General features: G+C 34.6%; 1 protein-coding gene across 4 annotated transcripts in view; it reads left to right on the top strand.

The window, feature by feature from the left end:
• Positions 1-19,938, top strand: part of CADM2 (cell adhesion molecule 2) — a 1,108,651-nt gene extending 1,088,713 nt beyond the window's left edge. For all 4 annotated transcript variants that reach the window (XM_046003329.1, XM_046003331.1, XM_046003328.1 and 1 more), the window contains 2 exons: positions 11,331-11,456; positions 12,276-19,938. In XM_046003329.1, the coding sequence (XP_045859285.1) occupies positions 11,331-11,456; positions 12,276-12,394 (245 nt within the window). In that variant the 3' untranslated portion in view covers positions 12,395-19,938. The remainder of the gene's footprint in view (positions 1-11,330; positions 11,457-12,275) is intronic.
• Positions 19,939-20,285: the final 347 nt, after the last annotated feature.

The following is a 20,285-nucleotide window of genomic DNA, read 5'->3' as shown; positions in this document are numbered from 1 at the left end:
TAAAGTGAGGGGGTGGAAAACAATTTACCATGCTAATGGGCATCAGAAGAAAGCTGGGGTGGCAATCCTTATATCAGATCAATTGATTTTAAGCCACAGACTATAATAAGAGATGAGGAAGGACACTATATCCTACTCAAAGGGTCTGTCCAACAAGAAGATCTAACCATTTTAAATATCTATGCCCCTAACGTGGGAGCAGCCAACTATATCAACCAATTAATATAAAATCAAAGAAACACATCAATAATAATACAATAATAGTAGGGGACTTGAACACTCCCCTCACCGAAATGGACAGATCATCCAAGCAAAAGATCAACGAGGAAATAAAGGCCTTAAATGACACACTGGACCAGATGGACATCACAGATATATTCAGAACATTTCATCCCAAAGCAACAGAATACACATACTTCTCTAGTGCACATGGAACCTTCTCCAGAATAGATCACATCCTGGGTCACAAATCAGGTCTCAACTGGTATCAAAAGATTGGGATCATTCCCTGCATATTTTCAGACCACAATGCTCTGAAGCTAGAACTCAATCACAAGAGGAAAGCTGGAAAGAACCCAAATACATGGAGACTAAACAGCATCCTTCTAAAGAATGAATGGGTCAATCAGGAAATTAAAGAAGAATTGAAAAAATTCATGGAAACAAATGATAATGAAAACACAACAGTTCAAAATCTGTGGGACACAGCAAAGGCAGTCCTGAGAGGAAAATATATAGCGGTACAAGCCTTTCTCAAGAAACAAGAAAGGTCTCAAGTACACAACCTAACCCTACACGTAAAGGAGCTGGAGAAAGAACAAGAAAGAAACCCTAAATCCAGCAGGAGAAGAGAAATCATAAAGATCAGAGCAGAAATCAATGAAATAGAAACCAAAAAAACAATAGAAAAAATCAATGAAACTAGGATCTGGTTCTTTGAAAGAATCAATAAGATTGATAAACCCCTGGCCAGACTCATCAAAAAGAAAAGAGAAAGGACCCAAATCAATAAAATCATGAATGAAAGAGGAGAGATCACAACTAACACCAAAGAAATACAGACAATTATAAGAACATACTATGAGCAACTCTACGCCAACAAATTGGACAATCTGGAAGAAATGGATGCATTCCTAGAGACATATAAACTACCACAACTGAACCAGGAAGAAATAGAAAACCTGAACAGGCCCATAACCAGTAAGGAGATTGAAACAGTCATCAAACATCTCCAAACAAACAAAAGCCCAGGGCCAGACGGCTTCCCAGGGGAATCCTACCAAACATTTAAAGAAGAACTCATTCCTATTCTCCTGAAACTGTTCCAAAAAATAGAAATGGAAGGAAAACTTCCAAACTCATTTTATGAGGCCAGCATCACCTTGATCCCAAAACCAGACAAGGATCCCACCAAAAAAGAGAACTACAGACCAATATCCTTGATGAACACAGACGCAAAAATTCTCGCCAAAATACTAGCCAATAGAATTCAACAGTATATTAAAAGGATTATTCACCACGATCAAGTGGGATTTATTTCAGGGCTGCAGGGTTGGTTCAACATCCGCAAATCAATCAATGTGATACAACACATTAATAAAAGAAAGAACAAGAACCATATGATACTCTCAATAGATGCTGAAAAAGCATTTGACAAAGTACAGCATCCCTTCCTGATCAAAACTCTTCAAAGTGTAGGGATAGAGGGCACATACCTCAATATTATCAAAGCCATCTATGAAAAACCCACCGCAAATATCATTCTCAATGGAGAAAAACTGAAAGCTTTTCCGTTAAGGTCAGGAACACGGCAGGGATGTCCATTATCACCACTGCTATTCAACATAGTACTAGAAGTCCTAGCCTCAGCAATCAGACAACAAAAAGAAATTAAAGGCATCCAAATTGGTAAAGAAGAAGTCAAACTATCACTCTTTGCAGATGATATGATACTATGTGTGGAAAACCCAAAAGACTCCACCCCAAAACTGCTAGAACTTGTACAGGAATTCAGTAAAGTGTCAGGATATAAAATCAATGCACAGAAATCAGTTGCATTTCTGTACACCAACAACAAGACAGAAGAAAGAGAAATTAAGGAGTCAATCCCATTTACAATTGCACCCAAAACTATAAGATACCTAGGAATAAACCTAACCAAAGAGGCTAAGAATCTATACACAGAAAATTATAAAGTACTCATGAAAGAAATTGAGGAAGACACAAAGAAATGGAAAAATGTTCCATGCTCCTGGATTGGAAGAATAAATATTGTGAAAATGTCCAAGCTACCTAAAGCAATCTACACATTTAATGCAATCCCTATCAAAATACCATCCATTTTTTTCAAAGAAATGGAACAAATAATCCTAAAATTTATATGGAACCAGAAAAGACCTTGAATAGACAAAGGAATATTGAAAAAGAAAGCCAAAGTTGGTGGCATCACAATTCTGGACTTCAAGCTCTATTACAAAGCTGTCATCATCAAGACAACATGGTACTGGCACAAAAACAGACACATAGATCAGTGGAACAGAATAGAGAGCCCAGAAATGGACCCTCAACTCTATGGTCAACTCATCTTCGACAAAGCAGGAAAGAATGTCCAATGGAAAAAAGACAGCCTCTTCAATAAATGGTGCTGGGAAAATTGGACAGCCACATGCAGAAAATTGAAATTGGACCACTTCCTTACACCACACACGAAAATAGACTCCAAATGGATGAAGGACCTCAAAGTGAGAAAGGAATCCATCAAAATCCTTGAGGGGAATGCAGGCAGCAACCTCTTCGACCTCAGCCGTAGCAACATCTTCCTAGGAACAACGGGAAAGGCAAGGGAAGCAAGGGCAAAAATGAACTATTGGGATTTCATCAAGATCAAAAGCTTTTGCACAGCAAAGGAAACAGTTAACAAAACCAAAAGACAACTGACAGAATGGGAGAAGATATTTGCAAACGACATATCAGATAAAGGGCTAGTATCCAAAATCTATAAGGAACTTAGCAAACTCAACACCCAAAGAACAAACAATCCAATCAAGAAATGGGCAGAGGACATGAACAGACATTTCCGCAAAGAAGACATCCAGATGGCCAACAGACACATGAAAAAGTGCTCCACGTCACTCGGCATCAGGGAAATACAAATCAAAACCACAATGAGATATCACCTCACACCAGTCAGAATGGCTAAAATTAACAAGTCAGGAAATGACAGATGCTGGCGAGGATGCGGAGAAAGGGGAACCCTCCTACACTGCTGGTGGGAATGCAAGCTGGTGCAACCACTCTGGAAAACAGCATGGAGGTTCCTCAAAATGTTGAAAATAGAACTACCCTATGACCCAGCCATTGCACTACTGGGTATTTACCCTAAAGATACAAACATAGTGATCTGAAGGGGCACGTGTACCCGAATGTTTATAGCAGCAATGTCTACAATAGCCAAACTATGGAAAGAACCTAGATGTCCATCAACAGATGAATGGATAAAGAAGTGTATATATAATGAATATATACACAATGGAATACTATGCAGCCATCAAAAGAAATGAAATCTTGCCATTTGCGACAACGTGGATGGAACTAGAGCATATCATGCTTAGTGAAATAAGTCAATCGGAGAAAGACAACTATCATATGATCTCCCTGATATGAGGACATGGAGAAGCAACATGGGGGGGTAGGGGGATAGGAGAAGAATAAATGAAACAAGATGGGATTGGGAGGGAGACAAACCATAAATGACTCTTAATCCCACAAAACAAACTGGGGGTTGCTGGGGGGAGGTGGGATTGGGAGAGGGGGAGGGGGCTATGGACATTGGGGAGGGGAGGCGAACCATAAGAGACTATGGACTCTGAAAAACAACCTGAGGGTTTTGAAGGGTCAGGGGTGGGAGGTTGGGGGAACAGCTGGTGGGTAATTGGGAAGGCACGTTTTGCATGGAGCACTGGGTGTTGTGCAAAAATAATGAATACTGTTACGCTGAAAAAAATAAATAAAATCGGGGAAAAAAATAAATTCACAAATTCACAAATAGATGTGCAGAGTAACATCTATATCCATCATATCTTTGAAACCTTAAAAATTCTGGGACTATATGTTGACTTATTTTCCTGATGAGGTGAAGGCTAAAATTTGAAGTGTTTACTTCATAGATTATAAGAGTATATGTAGAATATTAATGAATAGAGTCTAATAAATGTGTTTGCATTACTTTCTCTGAAAGTCCTATTAATATACCTATAAATGTATCTAAAACACAGTGATATTTTCAACATTTTGAGGAACCTCCATGCTGTTTTCCAGAGTGGTTGCACCAGCTTGCATTCCCACCAACAGTGTAGGAAGGTTCCCCTTTCTCCACATCCTCTCCAGCATCTGTCATTTCCTGACTTGTTAATTTTAGCCATTCTGACTGGTGTGAGGTGATATCTCATTGTGGTTTTGATTTGTATTTCCCTGATGCCGAGTGACGTGGAGCACTTTTTCATGTGTCTGTTGGCCATCTGGATGTCTTCTTTGCAGAAATGTCTGTTCATGTCCTCTGCCCATTTCTTGATTGGATTGTTTGTTCTTTGGGTGTTGAGTTTGCTAAGTGTTGAAAATAGAACTACCCTATGACCCAGCAATTGCACTACTGGGTATTTACCCTAAAGATACAAACATAGTGATCCGAAGGGGCACGTGTACCCGAATGTTTATAGCAGCAATGTCTACAATAGCCAGACTATGGAAAGAACCTAGATGTCCATCAACAGATGAATGGATCAAGAAGATGTGGTATATATACACAAAGGAATACTATGCAGCCATCAAAAGAAATGAAATCTTGCCATTTGCGACGACGTGGATGGAACTAGAGCGTATCATGCTTAGTGAAATAAGTCAATCGGAGAAAGACAACTATCATATGATCTCCCTGATATGAGGACATGGTGAAGCAACATGGGGGGTTAGGGGGATAGGAGAAGAATAAATGAAACAAGATGGGATTGGGAGGGAGACAAACCATAAATGACTCTTAATCTCACAAAACAAACTGGGGGTTGCTGGGGGGAGGTGGGATTGGGAGAGGGGGAGCGGGCTATGGACATTGGGGAGGGGAGGCGAACCATAAGAGACTATGGACTCTGAAAAACAACCTGAGGGTTTTGAAGGGTCAGGGGTGGGAGGTTGGGGGAACAGGTGGTGGGTGATGGGGAGGGCACGTTTTGCATGGAGCACTGGGTGTTGTGCAAAAAGAATGAATACTGTTACGCTGAAAAAATAAATAAAAAGGGAAAAAAAAAAAAGCACAGTGATAATATATGAAATGAAAGCACTATAAATTTAAATTTATTTAAACAAATTCTAAAAAGATTGTTTTACTATACAGAGAAAAGGGAGAATGGTCCACATATCTGAGATTCTACTGTGATAATGAAGATTATAGGGAAAATACATGAAATAAATCAGTGAAATTTCTCACCAGTAATGATCTACATCCCAAGACTCTCTCTCTAGTCTACCCACTATGTACAGATGCCATATGATATATATTTTATTTTAAAGATAGTTTCTGTAGGTGGATAGATTTGCAGCATTAAAGCTGAGCAGGAATAATTTCTAGCATCAGAACAAGGACTCCTTCTTCAAAACATTTCAACATTAATAATAAAGAAAATGCAAGTATGGGTAAACAGAATAAAAGTTAATTTGTATCCACTGAAAAATATTTTCAGTAAAAGAAGAGAAATAATGTATGCTCAACAAAGAAAAGCATTTTCTCAGATGTTTAAATGGAATTGTTATACTACAATAAAGAGAATACTATAAAACTGCCACTTATTATTGTCAGTAGTATACAACTACTTAAAACATCTACTAGTAAGTACGCAGTGGGATTAAATAGTGTGGTTAAACCTAAGTCACAATATCTATGATAGAAAGTGAAATCAAATAAACACAAGATAAACTTGGGAAATATAACTAAAACAAAATGTAAATTAGTAAAATGATCATAAAAATAGTAAAGAAGGAATGACACATATGTAACATAAAATATGAATTTTCTACCAGGATATATGTGGATTTCCTGAGGAAGAAAATAGTTAAAAATAATAATCGTTACTCAAAAGGAGAGTTAAAAAAAAAGAATTTATAATCTCAAAACAAATGAACTAATCTGATTTTAATTTTAAAAAGTAGGTTTCCAGGGGCGCCTGGGTGGCTCAGTGGGTTAAGCCGCTGCCTTCGGCCCAGGTCATGATCTCAGGGTCCTGGGATCAAGTCCCGCATCGGGCTCTCTGCTCAGCAGTGAGCCTGCTTCCCTCTCTCTCTCTCTCTGCCTGCCTCTCTATCTACTTGTGATCTCTCTCTGTCAAATAAATAAATAAAATCTTTTAAAAAAAAAAAAGTAGGTTTCCAAATGAAAAAACATTTTGACTTGAGGCTAATGACAAAAATGTATCTAGGTAAAATATCAAAATACAATGGAGGAAAAAACAAAGAATGCAGTCATTTAGAAAAAGCAGGTCACTTAAATGATGGGAAAAAAAAAAAAACCTGAATGATTTCAGACTTATCTTGGTGGTGTGAGGGAAAACAGAGTCAGAACACTGACTAATTGTTCTGAATTATAATGAATCTGAGTATGGATTCATTATACTAATATATTATACAAGGTAATACTTAAATATCCAAGGTTCAAGAATGTTGTTATCGGGGCACCTGGGTGGCTCAGTGGGTTAAGCCACTGCCTTCGGCTCAGGTCATGATCTCAGTGTCCTGGGATCGAGCCCCGCATCGGGCTCTCTGCTCGGCGGGGAGCCTGCTTCCTCCTCTCTCTCTCTGCCTGCCTCTCTGCCTACTTGTGATCTCTCTCTGTCAAATAAATAAATAAAATCTTTAAAAAAAAAAAAAGAATGTTGTTATCATGAAAGTTTCTTATAAGGAGACACGTACTGCAATTTGCTTTCAAATTTTAGATAAATAGGAACTGTAAAAGTAACTCTAGATATTGGGATGAGTAAAGAGAACGACCATGGTCAAAAGAAGGATTTCACTTGTCCCTCTGGATTTTTGCTGCAATTCTGAGATCATCAGAATCAAGACGATGTTGTCATCCATACTGGTATCAATAACAGAAAGAAAAACCTGGGGCACCTGGGTGGCTCAGTTGGTTAAGCAACTGCCTTCCACTCATGTCATTATCCTGGAGTCCCCAGATGAAGTCCCACATCAGGCTCCCTGCGCAGCAGAGAGTCTGCTTCTCCCTCTGACCTCTCCTCTCTCATGCTCACTCTCTCTCTCAAATAAATAGATTAAAAAAAAAAAAAGAATGAAAAAGAAAAAGGAAAACCCTAACAGAACAACTTAAACACTATTTAAACAAGTTGGAAAACTAAGTACGTTTCATGGTCATAAAATAAAAATGATAAATATAATCTCGGCAAATACTAGACATAATACTTTAGAAAATAAAGTATAGAGGTCCCTTGTGGCTCAGTCTGTTAATTGTCTCTTGACAAATCAAAATCTCTTGATTTTGGCTCAGGTCATGATCTCAGGGTTGTGAGTTGGAGCCCTGTGTCAAGCTCTGCACTGGGCATGGAGGCTGCTTAAGATTCTCTCTCTCTTCCTCTCCTTTTGCCCTCTCAGTTCACTCTCAAAAAAGGAAGGAGGAAGGGAAGGAAGGAAGGAAGGAGGGAAGGGAGGGAGGGAGGGAGAGAAATATAAAGTTCTGTTTTATACTTTAGCCTCAAACCGTAGCCCAAAATACATATTTGGTAGATTAATATATGACAATAAAAATGTTAGATGACAGAACAAATCTATATGTGTATAATCTCATCATGGCAAAAGTATTTCAGATCATGACCCACAAGTCAGACATCATAACACAAAAGTTTTATAGATTTGATTACATAAAATTATAATACTTATCCATCACTGAAAAAATAATAAATGAAGAATAAAAAAAATTGTTAAAAATATTCATGTTTCTGTGGAGAAAGCTGTTGAAACAGAAAATTTGAATAGAAAAATGGTCAAAATGAATAAGCATCCATTTCAAATTAATGAATTCATATGGGCAAAAGTAGTTAGACACATTTATGGAAACTTAATATTTAAACTAAATATTTAACACTTAGCAATACTACATTGGCAATTTTTTAAAAAAATTTAATATCTGATGTTAGTATTATGGGGGAATCCTTCAGATGTAGATGCTAAAGGATAAATTCGTACCACCTTTCTACAACATAATTTGGCACTATTTATCAAATGCTTTTAAATAATGTTTATGCCAACTGGTTCAGCAATAGCATGTTTCAGAATTTACCTTCAGGAAATGAGATAGGTACAGAGATGTATGAACAGGAGTGATTTCTCAGTTCCCCCAAAGAGTGCTCAGTTCTGAGTGATATTCAGCAAATTGGAAATGATTTATGACTATCTGCATTTGGGGACTTACTCAAGAAGTGGGGTTTGAAACTGGTTCTGAAGTGTCTAAACAAGGAATAAGATTGGGGAATTCTAAGACATGACAGGTTTATTTTTTGCTTCATTTTCTTCCTGTTTTTCTTTTTTTATAATTTTTTTATTTACAGCCAATGCCAGAAATTAAGGAAAATACAAGAAATATATAATAAAAAGGTACATTAACAACAGCTTCCATGACAGATTAACTTTTTAATACACAGTGTTTTTAAAATAAACTTTTTATAATTTTTATTTTATTATTTATTTATTTTTTCCCTTGTGCAGTTTGGTGCATGTATTTTTAGTTGGGCAATTTTCTTCCAGGTGGAGACTGACTAATCTATTGCCGTACTTACTCTTGTAGCTTCTCTCATTTTCAGTTCATATCTCCTGAGATCACCCTGGAGAGTTGCATGTGGGATGTTTTTATTGGCTGGACCTTCATTCTCTTGTCCAGAACACAGTCACACGGTTACATTCAACTGAAGTCAAGCTGGAAAATGTTTAGCTCTGTTTATGGAAAGAAAAGGAAAAAGTTTGTTATTAGCTAGAAATATCTTCCCCAATATACCTTCCAATCACCAAATATTTTTTCACCTCTTTTCCTGACACCAGCAACTGCCATATTCTGTCCAAAGAGACAACCTAAAGTCCCATCAAGCCAATGTAACCAACTCAAAGACTAAGATCTTCAAATATGCAAAATATCCTCATCGTATCTGGATATATTAATCTGGAGACAAATGAATCAGAAGACAAATTATTAATGCTTCTCTCTACCCATACACAAAATACAGTGCAAGAACAAAGCCATGAGGAAGTGCTTCTTAATATAAGTGTTCCCATTTGGAAATAAAGAATGGAAACACTGAGTTGTCATTATCCATAACAATTATGAAAACATGCCAGACTAGCGTTAAAAGATCCCTCTGCCTTGGCAGTAGTTGTAATTCCTTGAAGAAATGGAATTCCCTTCTGTACACTCTTATTTGCTTCCCACAATTCTACCCCATGGGAAGTTCAACCTGTCAGTTATATTCCATGGTCACATTTGGAGTGTATGTTTGGGAATATGTTCTTCATGGGAACTGCACAGCTTTTATACTCTACCTCTTGCATTCAACCACCAACCTCTTGCATTCAACCTCAAACAACTGAGGTTGTTTGAAGTTTTTTTTTTTTTTTTTTTAATATTTTTTATTTATTTGACAGAGAGAAATCACAACTAGGCAGAGAGGCAGGCAGAGAGAGAGGAGGAAGCAGGCTCTCCGCGGAGCGGAGAGCCCGATGCAGGGCTCGATCCCAGGACCCTGGGATCATGACCTGAGCCGAAGGCAGAGGCTTTAACCCACTGAGCCACCCAGGCGCCCCAGGTTGTTTGAAGTTTTAAGCAGACTTCCCCCCCCCATCTAAATATGTGCTACTTTCTCATAATAGTTTCATTAAAAACACATTACACTCCCAGTATGTCATATTCATGTGTGTATTATCATACTTCAAGATCTTTTGAAGGCATAATTTCCAGGCCTAATTTATTTCTTTACTTTCCCTGTCCTCTAAATCCCTCCTTTAGAATATGAGTAATTACTATAAGGATATTGGCAATATGGTCTTGGAAGGATAGGCAGTATACTTAACCTGATCTTTGCAGTAGGCTGAACCTTAGTAGGTTTTGTTGTTCAAAGCTCACTCAGTTTTATCCCTTATTGTGTGACTTCTGTAGGTAGTTGATTTTCTAAACTTTTGCAGTTCCCAATTGTCTAGGTTTTCTTTTGATGTTTTAATTTCTGCTTGAAATGGCTACCTTTGCTGGGTTCATCTTTTTCCTGTAATTTTACTAGAGACCAAATGTGAAAGTATATTATTAATCTGTATCTCTCCAGCTACTTTCTCTAAAACTACAAGTCAAATAGGCAGTTAATGCTCTACACTGACTATTCATTTTCCTCCTCTGTCAGTCACATTTAACCCAATTTGTAACAACCTCCTGTCCTTGAAATATATTCTTTCCTTTGATCAACTACAATGTACTCTGCGGGATATTTTTCTATTTCGCAGTTCTCTCCATCTGAATCAGCTCTGCTGGAAGCACTTTCTCTTCCAGGACTTTAGATATGGAAGTTCCTCAGTTCAGTTTTCAGACTTCTTTTCCTCTCTTCTAGACTTACTCCCTTGGGGAGTTCATCAATTGCTATAGCTTTAAATAAGATTTATATGATAATAAATTCCAAGTTATCATTTCGGTCCCAGCATTTCCCATGACACAGTTTTATTTTTTAAATGAGACAGCTGTGTCCATCACACTAAAAAATATACATGTGTGTATACACACGCACATAGTCACACATATATTCAGAAGGAGAAGAGGAAGAAAAGGCATAAACCATGCAAAATTATATATGTTTATTTGACCTGGCACCTGGGTGGCTCAGTTGGTTAAGACTCTTGATTTCAGCTCAGGTCATGATCCTAGTTCAGGGTCATGAGATTGAGCACCACTTTAGGCTCCACGCTGAGTGGGGAGTCTGCTTAATATTCTCTCTCCCTTTGCCTCCACCCCTCCCCCACCCTCATGTGCTCTCTATCCCAATTAAAAAAAAAAAACAGAGTTTATATATGTATATTTGTTTATCCAATCTTAAAATGTACAATGACAACTGTGATTGATGTGCCAAATGTTATAGCCCCAGGTATGAAATGAATATCTGTTGACTAGATAGTTGGTTTAATACACATTAATGAAATTTTATTTCAATAGAAGTGTGCTAATTTTTAAAAGAACTCATTCCAATGCAAATATATATTCTATGCTTAAATAAGACACCATTTGTGTGATGTTTTATTCTCTTCTCTAGATCCCAATGCTCTGGCTGGCCAGACTGGTCCTGATCATGCTCTTATAGGAGGAATAGTGGCTGTAGTTGTATTTGTCACGCTGTGTTCTATATTTCTGCTTGGTCGATATCTGGCAAGACATAAAGGTAGGTAATATTTAATAAAGTATTCTTAAGTTTAATAAAAAACATTCTGAAGACTAGCTTAATCATGAAATATTAAATGAGTATATGTATATATGTGACAGAGAGAGAGATTAAATATGAAATTACTTCATAGAAATCTTGATTATTTTACTTAATGAAGGTTGGTTTGGTTTAGAAAAATAATGTCTAGCCAATAGCCAAAGGTCACAGAGTGAGTCACTGGCTCAGGAAAAAAAAAAAAAAAAGAAAGAAAAAAGGAAAAAATAAGTTTATAATTTATCTCTTAGACTGTCATTCAACTATAATGTTAAACATTTGGTCAACATTTTTTGTTTGTAGGTTTATAGATATACATATGGCCATATTAGCGAAGAAAATATGTAATTTTTTTTTTTTTGCAATGGGCTAGGTAGCAAACTATTGACATAATCTACTTTTAAGTGGAGTTTTCAAAATGAGGATGACACGTTTGATGTGATCATTATCAACATCTTAACAAAGGACCCTGATTGCTACAGCTGCACAGAGCACATGGTCTGTATCCATCATTAAAGAAATCAAACTACTCATCACCCACACCAGTTAGGCAGTTGCCTCTAGTTAACCTGACCACAGTTTCATCTATAATATATACCTGAAAACTGAAAGATAGTGTGCAACAGTAGAAGAATGAATTGTGTGGTTTATTATATCACAGAATATGTTCCAACATATAAGAAATCTGGCACAAGCTCCTTCCTAAATGAATGTAGCTTTAATGCTGGCTATCTTACCAGTCTCACAGAACTGACATATTTTTTTTTCTTCCAATACCCACAGGAACATACTTAACAAATGAAGCTAAAGGGGCTGAAGATGCACCAGATGCTGACACAGCCATTATCAATGCTGAAGGCAGCCAAGTCAATGCTGAAGAGAAAAAGGAGTATTTCATTTAAAATGCAGGCCAAGATTATGAGTTTTCTTTACCAGGCTGGCTGCTGGAGAAAACTGGCTATCATCTTTCAGAATTCATTTCCACCATCTTCTGCTACCTTTATTAACTTCCATACCGTACTGCTATCAGTAGCCAGTGTATACCAACAATCAGCTGTTGAAAGCATCATTCTTTAATTACTGTACCATCCATAATGCAGGACATTTCTTACTGCCTAAATTCCACACCATTGCTCTTTTAACATACAGTGCTTGAATATACAGCCTTAACAATGTTAATCATCTCCTTGGATCATGGTATTGAATTGTTTTTATACGTTGAAAAAAGTATGCAAAGGTGTGTTTTGTTTTGTTTTGTTTTGTTTTTTGCCCTCATTTTTTTCCCTTTAAATCATAAATTTTGTCACTGTACCAATGGACAGTTTTCACAAGGAACAGGATTAGGTAAAGACCTAATGCATTTAAGTTTAATCAGAAATTAGAGGTTTACAACAATGTTTTCTACATGTCTGCCTTCAAAGACATGTTTGGAAACATACGCCCTAGAAAACACAACTGAAAATACTGTAGAATAGATTCTGGAGTGTTTGAGATAATACTGGTGAAGCTGTATCAATTTGCTATTTAAAAATATAGTATTTGATACAGGAGCCATGTGTGTATGCATTGCAATCATGACATGACATCTTATATAATTATATAGTTCTGACCATTAGGTTATTTTAGCTTCATTTACCAAAACATTTTTACAAACATTTTACTGCTTCAGGAATCACAAAGATTTCATTCATTTTCCTAATTTGATTCTATAATTTATTTGCTCCATAAAGACTCACCTGCCTAAACAAAATTGAAGTATCCATAGGGCACAATTTTGAGACATTTAGTATCTGTATATAGTGCATATAATAAATCCAATTAAACATTATTTGATACATATTTAACTTTTTTGGCTGTAGGTAATTCAGTCATAAGTAAGCATTTTCTAATGTCCATTATATCCCTTTAGATATTACTTAAACCAATATTATAAGTAGATAACATGTATTAGTATTTTTGTCTGTATGTCCTAGCACTGTTCAACAACAAATTTTTCTAGTTCTTGTTAATTTTTATTTGTTATACAACGGAAGCACAATGTTATAAGGAAAGGTAATTTTAAGCTAACAACCAGTGCACAGCCTCAGGTTTTAAATTACAACCACAGTTGAATAATAACCTAAAAGTAAACTCTTAGTTTGCTAAAAATTTACAAATCTTAATTTGGCAGTTCCAGAGCTGCTTACCTATGTTGGTTTGCCAAAAAGAAGTATTTAAGACATGTTTTCTGTATAAATGAACTAATTCTTTATATTAAATTCCTGTCTATGCATTTTGTGAGGTACAAACTTATGAACAGTTAGTGATGGAGAATTTCTGCCATGCTTTTAACTCCAAGGTGAAAGTCTCTTTCTCTGGATTATTTCTGAAATTTTGGTGTATTTACCATTAAGAAATACTGTATTCCTAAATATGACAGAGTCAATCTAAAGTCATATTATTTCTTCTAGTAAAATACAATACTGCTAGATTAGTTCTCATTAAATTTATTATATGCTAAAAATTAAATATCCAGTTAGATAAAAATTATTTTCCCATTCACAAGCATTGCACCTTTAAGAAGAAAACAAATATGACAATACGGTAGCTACACTTGTGATGTCTGAAAGTATGATGGCCTATGGTTTTAAAAATAATATCTTGGAATTTATTTTTGGGAAATGAGAATGGTTGAGTATGACATCATGTATTAATATCAAATGGAAGACAAGGGTGCTGTATCTTAGATTATTTATCAGAAAAGTATAAACTTTTAAAGATGTTAGAATTTTTAAATTGTTTTTTTTTGATTGTTGAAGCATTTATCTTGTTGATTTCTTACAAAAGAAAAAGGACGATGTCAGTCAAGCAGCACTTTTTCAGAATATACAGAACATAAATAATATGATGTGGTTGAGTGTTAACATAATAAATCATATACAGTATGACATTTTAAGGAAATAAGTCTGCATTGATGTGATTGCATGCTTGTTTTTACAGTTCACTCCATACCATCTGTGGAAAAATGCAATAATATGTTAATATAGTATGGTAGTTTGAGAGAATCAGGTAGGTGCTACTAGACACATTGAAACTAGAATAGGTTTATAAACTGTTCATATCTTTCAATGCATAATCTTTAGAAAGACTCCACAAAACAAAATCCATCCTGTTAGTACAAAATGGAAAGGTTCTTATTACAGAAGTAAGTTGTATAAACTGCATCATCAATTACTATTTAAAACTTAATTTCAGGATGCACTTACAAAATTGCTACTCTTCATAGATGCTGTATTTACATCCCTTTTCATTTTGTCTATATTCTACTTGCTCCAACTGCTAAATTGTTGCCTAAATAACTCAATCATTATTTATAGCACTGTAAAATTAGAAATCAAAAATTGGTTGTATATCAAAATTTTTGACTCTTTTAACCCTTTAGAGTAATATAAAAAGTCAATAGAACTCTTTAAAAGAAACTAATATATTAGGATTTCTGGGCTCTCATGAAATGTTTAGCCAGTTAAAATAGTTAGATTTGAATTAGGTATCATTTTTAGTTCCTGAGAAATATAGCAATAGAACTGTATTTTACTCTCTTTAAAATTTATTTTATTTTCACCAAACAAGGGAATAAATTATAAAAATTCTACACATTTCTATAAAAATCAGGAAAAAATACAAAAATGGGACCATGTCAATTGCAATGTGTGAAATGTGCACATGTGTATGCACACAGCCAAATTCTGTCTCTGCTTATTGAGCACAGTAGCTATGGAACTGAATGGAAGGAGTGTGAACACACATATACCCCTAGTAGAGTATGAAACATTATTCTTTACCCAAAGTAGCTATTCTCTGCCAGTGTACTGTTTACAGTGTAAATTGATTGTCCTCCATCAAAGAAGTGTAAACAGCATTCTTTTTTTCCCATTTTTTAGTGTCCTAGATAGAATGATTATTAAAATTAGGAAGAAAAAGGAAAGTTTGTGAATGCAAGAGCAAAGATAGAGCACATGAGCACATGACGTGTGCGTTTGTGTGGGTGTGGCTGTGGCTGTGGCTGTGCGTGTGTGAGAGAGAAAGAGAGAGAGAAAGATTTCAACTTGTTTTCTTTTACCAGAGAACCCAAGAAGCAGTTTAAGGAACCTGATATTGGAGTTTAATCTAGAAACTGGATGATCTCATATTGATTCAAGATGCTTAATATTGCATTGAAACCCAACAATTAAAATAGAGAAAGAAAACTAACTTTCCTAAATATGGTAAAGAAGCTAACACCTCATTTATTTTTATTTCTTTGTAAAAATATAAATATCTCAGTAAAAAGGACAGGCTCACTTGTAATTATGTACTCATGACTGTAACAGCATTGAGATTCCATATAGGCACATGTACAGCAGCTGTTTGACCGTGATGGTTCTTCCATGTAACATACCAGTTAATGTGTAATTTAGTGCCACTTACTGCAAAGTGTTACTAAGGGGAACATTTAAAATACATTTTATTTTCCTTTGGACATAATAATTTTATGAATGATAAATATGAAATTCATGTTATGTTTTTTAATTGTGAAGAAAATGCAAAACCTCGTAACTTTCTGCAACTTCCCCATTATACTGCGGATTACTTAGAGCCCACGAAAAATGCCCAATATGACCTCCCTTTGCAAATGGTAATCTGTGATGAATATACAAAGCAAAACAAACAAACAAAAAGAACTGGAAACCACAGCTGAAAGAAATGAAACACCTAATAAGAATTACTGAGTAATGCTTTTTATTAAGTGGCACAAAGTACACACTAAAAACTATGCAAAATATAGGTAACTACAGTGTACTTACATGTAAGTATCTTGTACTTGCTGTGTATGGATGTTGGAAACCCATGTAATTATAATATGCATTTTGAATATTGGGAAAGAGGAAATCTTAGTGTAGATAATAGAATTTGTTTTGAAATATACACTGGCAATATTGAAATATACTCAGTGCAATATCTGCAATTCTATTGCTGGATACTAATGCAAAGGGATTTTAAAGAATTCTTTATCACGATCTGAGAGGTTGCTAATCTTCACCTCCCATACACTAAAACATTAATTAAAAATATAATTGATTCAACAACAAACAATTTACAAGTTTTTCTTACTTAATTATGAATGTGACACAGTAAAATTATTTGGCCTAGTTTTTAACACTACTGGAGACAAAGAAATAACCTGAGTTTTAAACTTTGATAACTAATTGAATTTGAAATTCTTAAACTTTTTTTGAAATGTGTGTATATTTTAATCGATTACGGTACTTTTATTATTAGTACACATTTATTCAATCAAAGAACATAGGTTACCATTAATTAATAGTTAAAGTCACTATATCTTAATGGAGATTTTTTTGGATCCTTTTTCTGTTGTTTTTTTCCCCCCCTTTCTCTCCCTATTCTGTCCCAGACATACCCTTTGCACTTATACCCTTCCAAAGGCAATGGATTGAAAGAAAGTAGCAAAATTATAAAGAGAGCTAAAGGGGACAACATACAAGAATGGGTTCTAAACTCATCAGCATTTTTATGTATTGAGATTATTAATATTGAATGCAATAGTTATTGGATATAGCTGGTAAGTTCTCTGCCATGCATACTTACAATAATCCTTCTACCTCTCACTTTTAACATGGGCTATGATATAGAAGAAATAATTATTTACAGGATATCCCAGGAAGCACTCTTTGGGACTAACATGCAGTCCTCTCCCCAGCCCCTGGGAAATCTCAAAAGCCAATTTCTTTTATTGTATTCAATGGTGTATGGATTTGCATTTGTTTTTCCTTTCCTATCATTAACTTTTCCTATAGGCAAAATATGCTAACTTTATAAGGATAGTTCTTCTCATGCCTACTTAGTATTTCAATGTAATGTAAGTGTGTTGATTTTTAAAAAATAATTCAAATGGCAACACTTTGGAATCCAATCTTACATTTCATTTAATATTTAAAATGCAGCAGTTTCTTATAAATCAATGCTGTACTTTTAAGTAAAAATTATGTATATGATTTATTTTCCCAAGAACTGTTATCTATGTAAGACAAAAATTTAAGTATTTAAAATTGCCTCCTTATTAACAAACAATATCTGAATAATGAATGCAAAGTATTGCCACAAATGCCCACTTTATTCTGTCTGCTTAGACATAATATGAATTTTTCAAATGATGTAATTTAATTATTCTAAAAGGAAATTACATTTTAAAAGCAATTTTTCCTAAGGAAGAAAAAAAAGATGCAAGAAACTATTTAAAATTATGTTAAATCTATAAAATATGTTTAACGTAGGATGTTTCTATGTTATGTGGTTATGTTAAAAATATATTTGGTCAAATCTTTACCATCTTTTCCATATATATATATGTTAGATATATATATATGTTAGTGATAAGAAATGTATGGTTATTTTGGAGAGAATGGGCCCACATGTGAAAAAGATGTAAAGAAGAAACACTATTTTCCCCTATAAAACATACTGTATATTTCAAAAGAAGAAAAGTTAAAAGATATTTGAAGATTGCAGGGGCAAAAGAAAAACCTACCAGGGCTCAGCACTTAAGCACTTTTCCCACATCCAGGGTCAGAACAGCAGTGAAATCCCACACGGACTTTTGAATGCCACATTACACTTCTCTTATACACAGTACTGTCAAACCTCAAATGTTTTCTTTCTTCAAATGCTTTCCTTGTACATGATACTAGTAGACAGTTTTTTCTTTATATTTGCTGGTAGTGAAAGTTATATGCAATAAAATGTTTGATGGTTGAAAGCAGTGGTCACCAGTTGGTTAAAAAAAATACGAAATGTAAACTGAATTGTTATCTCTCTATCCTTTTGCTTTTCTCTGTGTTTCTGGTGTATTGAATGATTCTCATAAATAGAAGAATAATTTAGAGATTTGTCAAAACTAGGACTCTTTCTCCTTATAAGTGTATAAAATTTTAATCTCGTTACAAATTTATTTAACTGTACCTGCTGTACTTATTGTAGATTCAATGATGCAGTTAAGGATTAACCCATGAGTTTGGGATTACTGACCTATTTTCTTCATATTCAGTTCACATCAGTATTTGTGAATTGGTTGTTTAGCTTTTCACTCAACCAAAAAGTATTCCCTCAAGAAAGCTCCATTTTTATCATAAATATATTAACATAATCAACATTGGAACAAGTCTGCCATGTTAAAAAAAAATTTAAAGACTTATCTCAGAAAATCGTACCCAGAAATGCAGGTGTTCCCAGTGATGTAGCTTCAAAAATAAAATGTTCTATTTATATGACATGAAATTCATAACTTTTGGAAGGGTATATTTATGACAACATAAGAATAAATTCTGTGCTGTAAAGAAGATTTGCCCAAATAAAGCAAATTGCACAGAAGATAAAGAACCACAATTATTGAATCTACTGTTATCATAAACATTTTCAAAAAAACAAAATGCATATTGTAATATTAGGTACATGACACTTGCATGTTGCTATGCCTATATACTTACAAAGTATTCAATGTGTACTTAGTGGCGCTTAAAATATGTCATGTACAACTCTTAAAAACATTCTTACAGGGTTCCCATTTGCACTTCATCTTTCAGTAAAGTCTTGTCAGAAAAAAATTGTCTGATACATATGGAAAAATAAAATTTGAATTTTAGTTATCTGTTGGACATTACTGAATTGTCTATTCATTTAGTTCATTTTCTTAGGTCTGAAAGCAGACAATGAAAGATGGAACTTTCTTCCCACTGATGTCACAAAACACATTCCTTTATACCAAACACATTATTTTGCGTATCTTTTTCAACTGACTACATTATCCATTCATTTTAGATTTTCTCAGTGATGCCTATTTTCCTTGTAAATTTCTAAGTGGAAGTTTTAAAAATTAAATGGTAGTAAAAATAAATGTTATCTTATTTGTACAACATTTAATCGTTACTCCTTGGAAAATATGAACCTTGTAATATGCTGACTAAGGGTAAAAAAAAAAAATGTTGCTGACTTAGGGAAATTTGCTTGAGATTGCCAAAATTTCAAAACTCTGTAAAGGTAATTTTGCATTCACTTATGTGTGTTTACTAATGTTGACTAGGAACAGAAGCAAAAATACCTAAACTTATTTTTTTTAATTTTCACACTCTAACCAGTATTATATATTTCAACTACCTAAGATAATACAATTAATAATATATCCATCCTAAGCTTATGCCAATAAGAATTTGAGATAAGCTTTTAAATTTATGGGGGATTTTCTTTGTGTCTTTGGAAGTTCACTTACCATAAGGTATTTTATAGTCTACTTTAAATAACAGATTTTGTTATACAGGGTAAGCCAAAGGCTGTACAAGAATTAGTGTCATTGGGTCTGATATTTGTGTTAGACCATGAAATATTCCATTAAAATTTATCTGTAAATACAAGGCAAGATTTTGTATCTGGTTTATTTTATTAAATAACATTTTATTTCTTTTAATTCATTATTCCTAGCAAAAGCAACCCTGTGATACAATTTAGCACATTTGATTCTATATCAAAGATAGAATTCACCATGTCTGAAAGAAAATGATATTTGAAATAATCACATTCATTGACACAATCTTTGTTTTTTTTTTCTGATAGCCAAAATACCCACTCTTATACAGCTCATGTGTATATGTAAATGTGTCTATGTAGAAATATGTGTGTACAAACATGTACAAATATAGAAACCTAGGACACTCATGTTTCCTAGATAAAACTCAACTCTGTGTTTTCATATTGGCAATTGTTGTT

This window comes from Meles meles, chromosome 4 (genome assembly GCF_922984935.1).
Source record: "Meles meles chromosome 4, mMelMel3.1 paternal haplotype, whole genome shotgun sequence".
Lineage (NCBI taxonomy): Eukaryota > Metazoa > Chordata > Mammalia > Carnivora > Mustelidae > Meles > Meles meles.
Note: the sequence above shows the minus strand (reverse complement) of the source record. Positions and strands in the feature narration are given on the sequence as shown.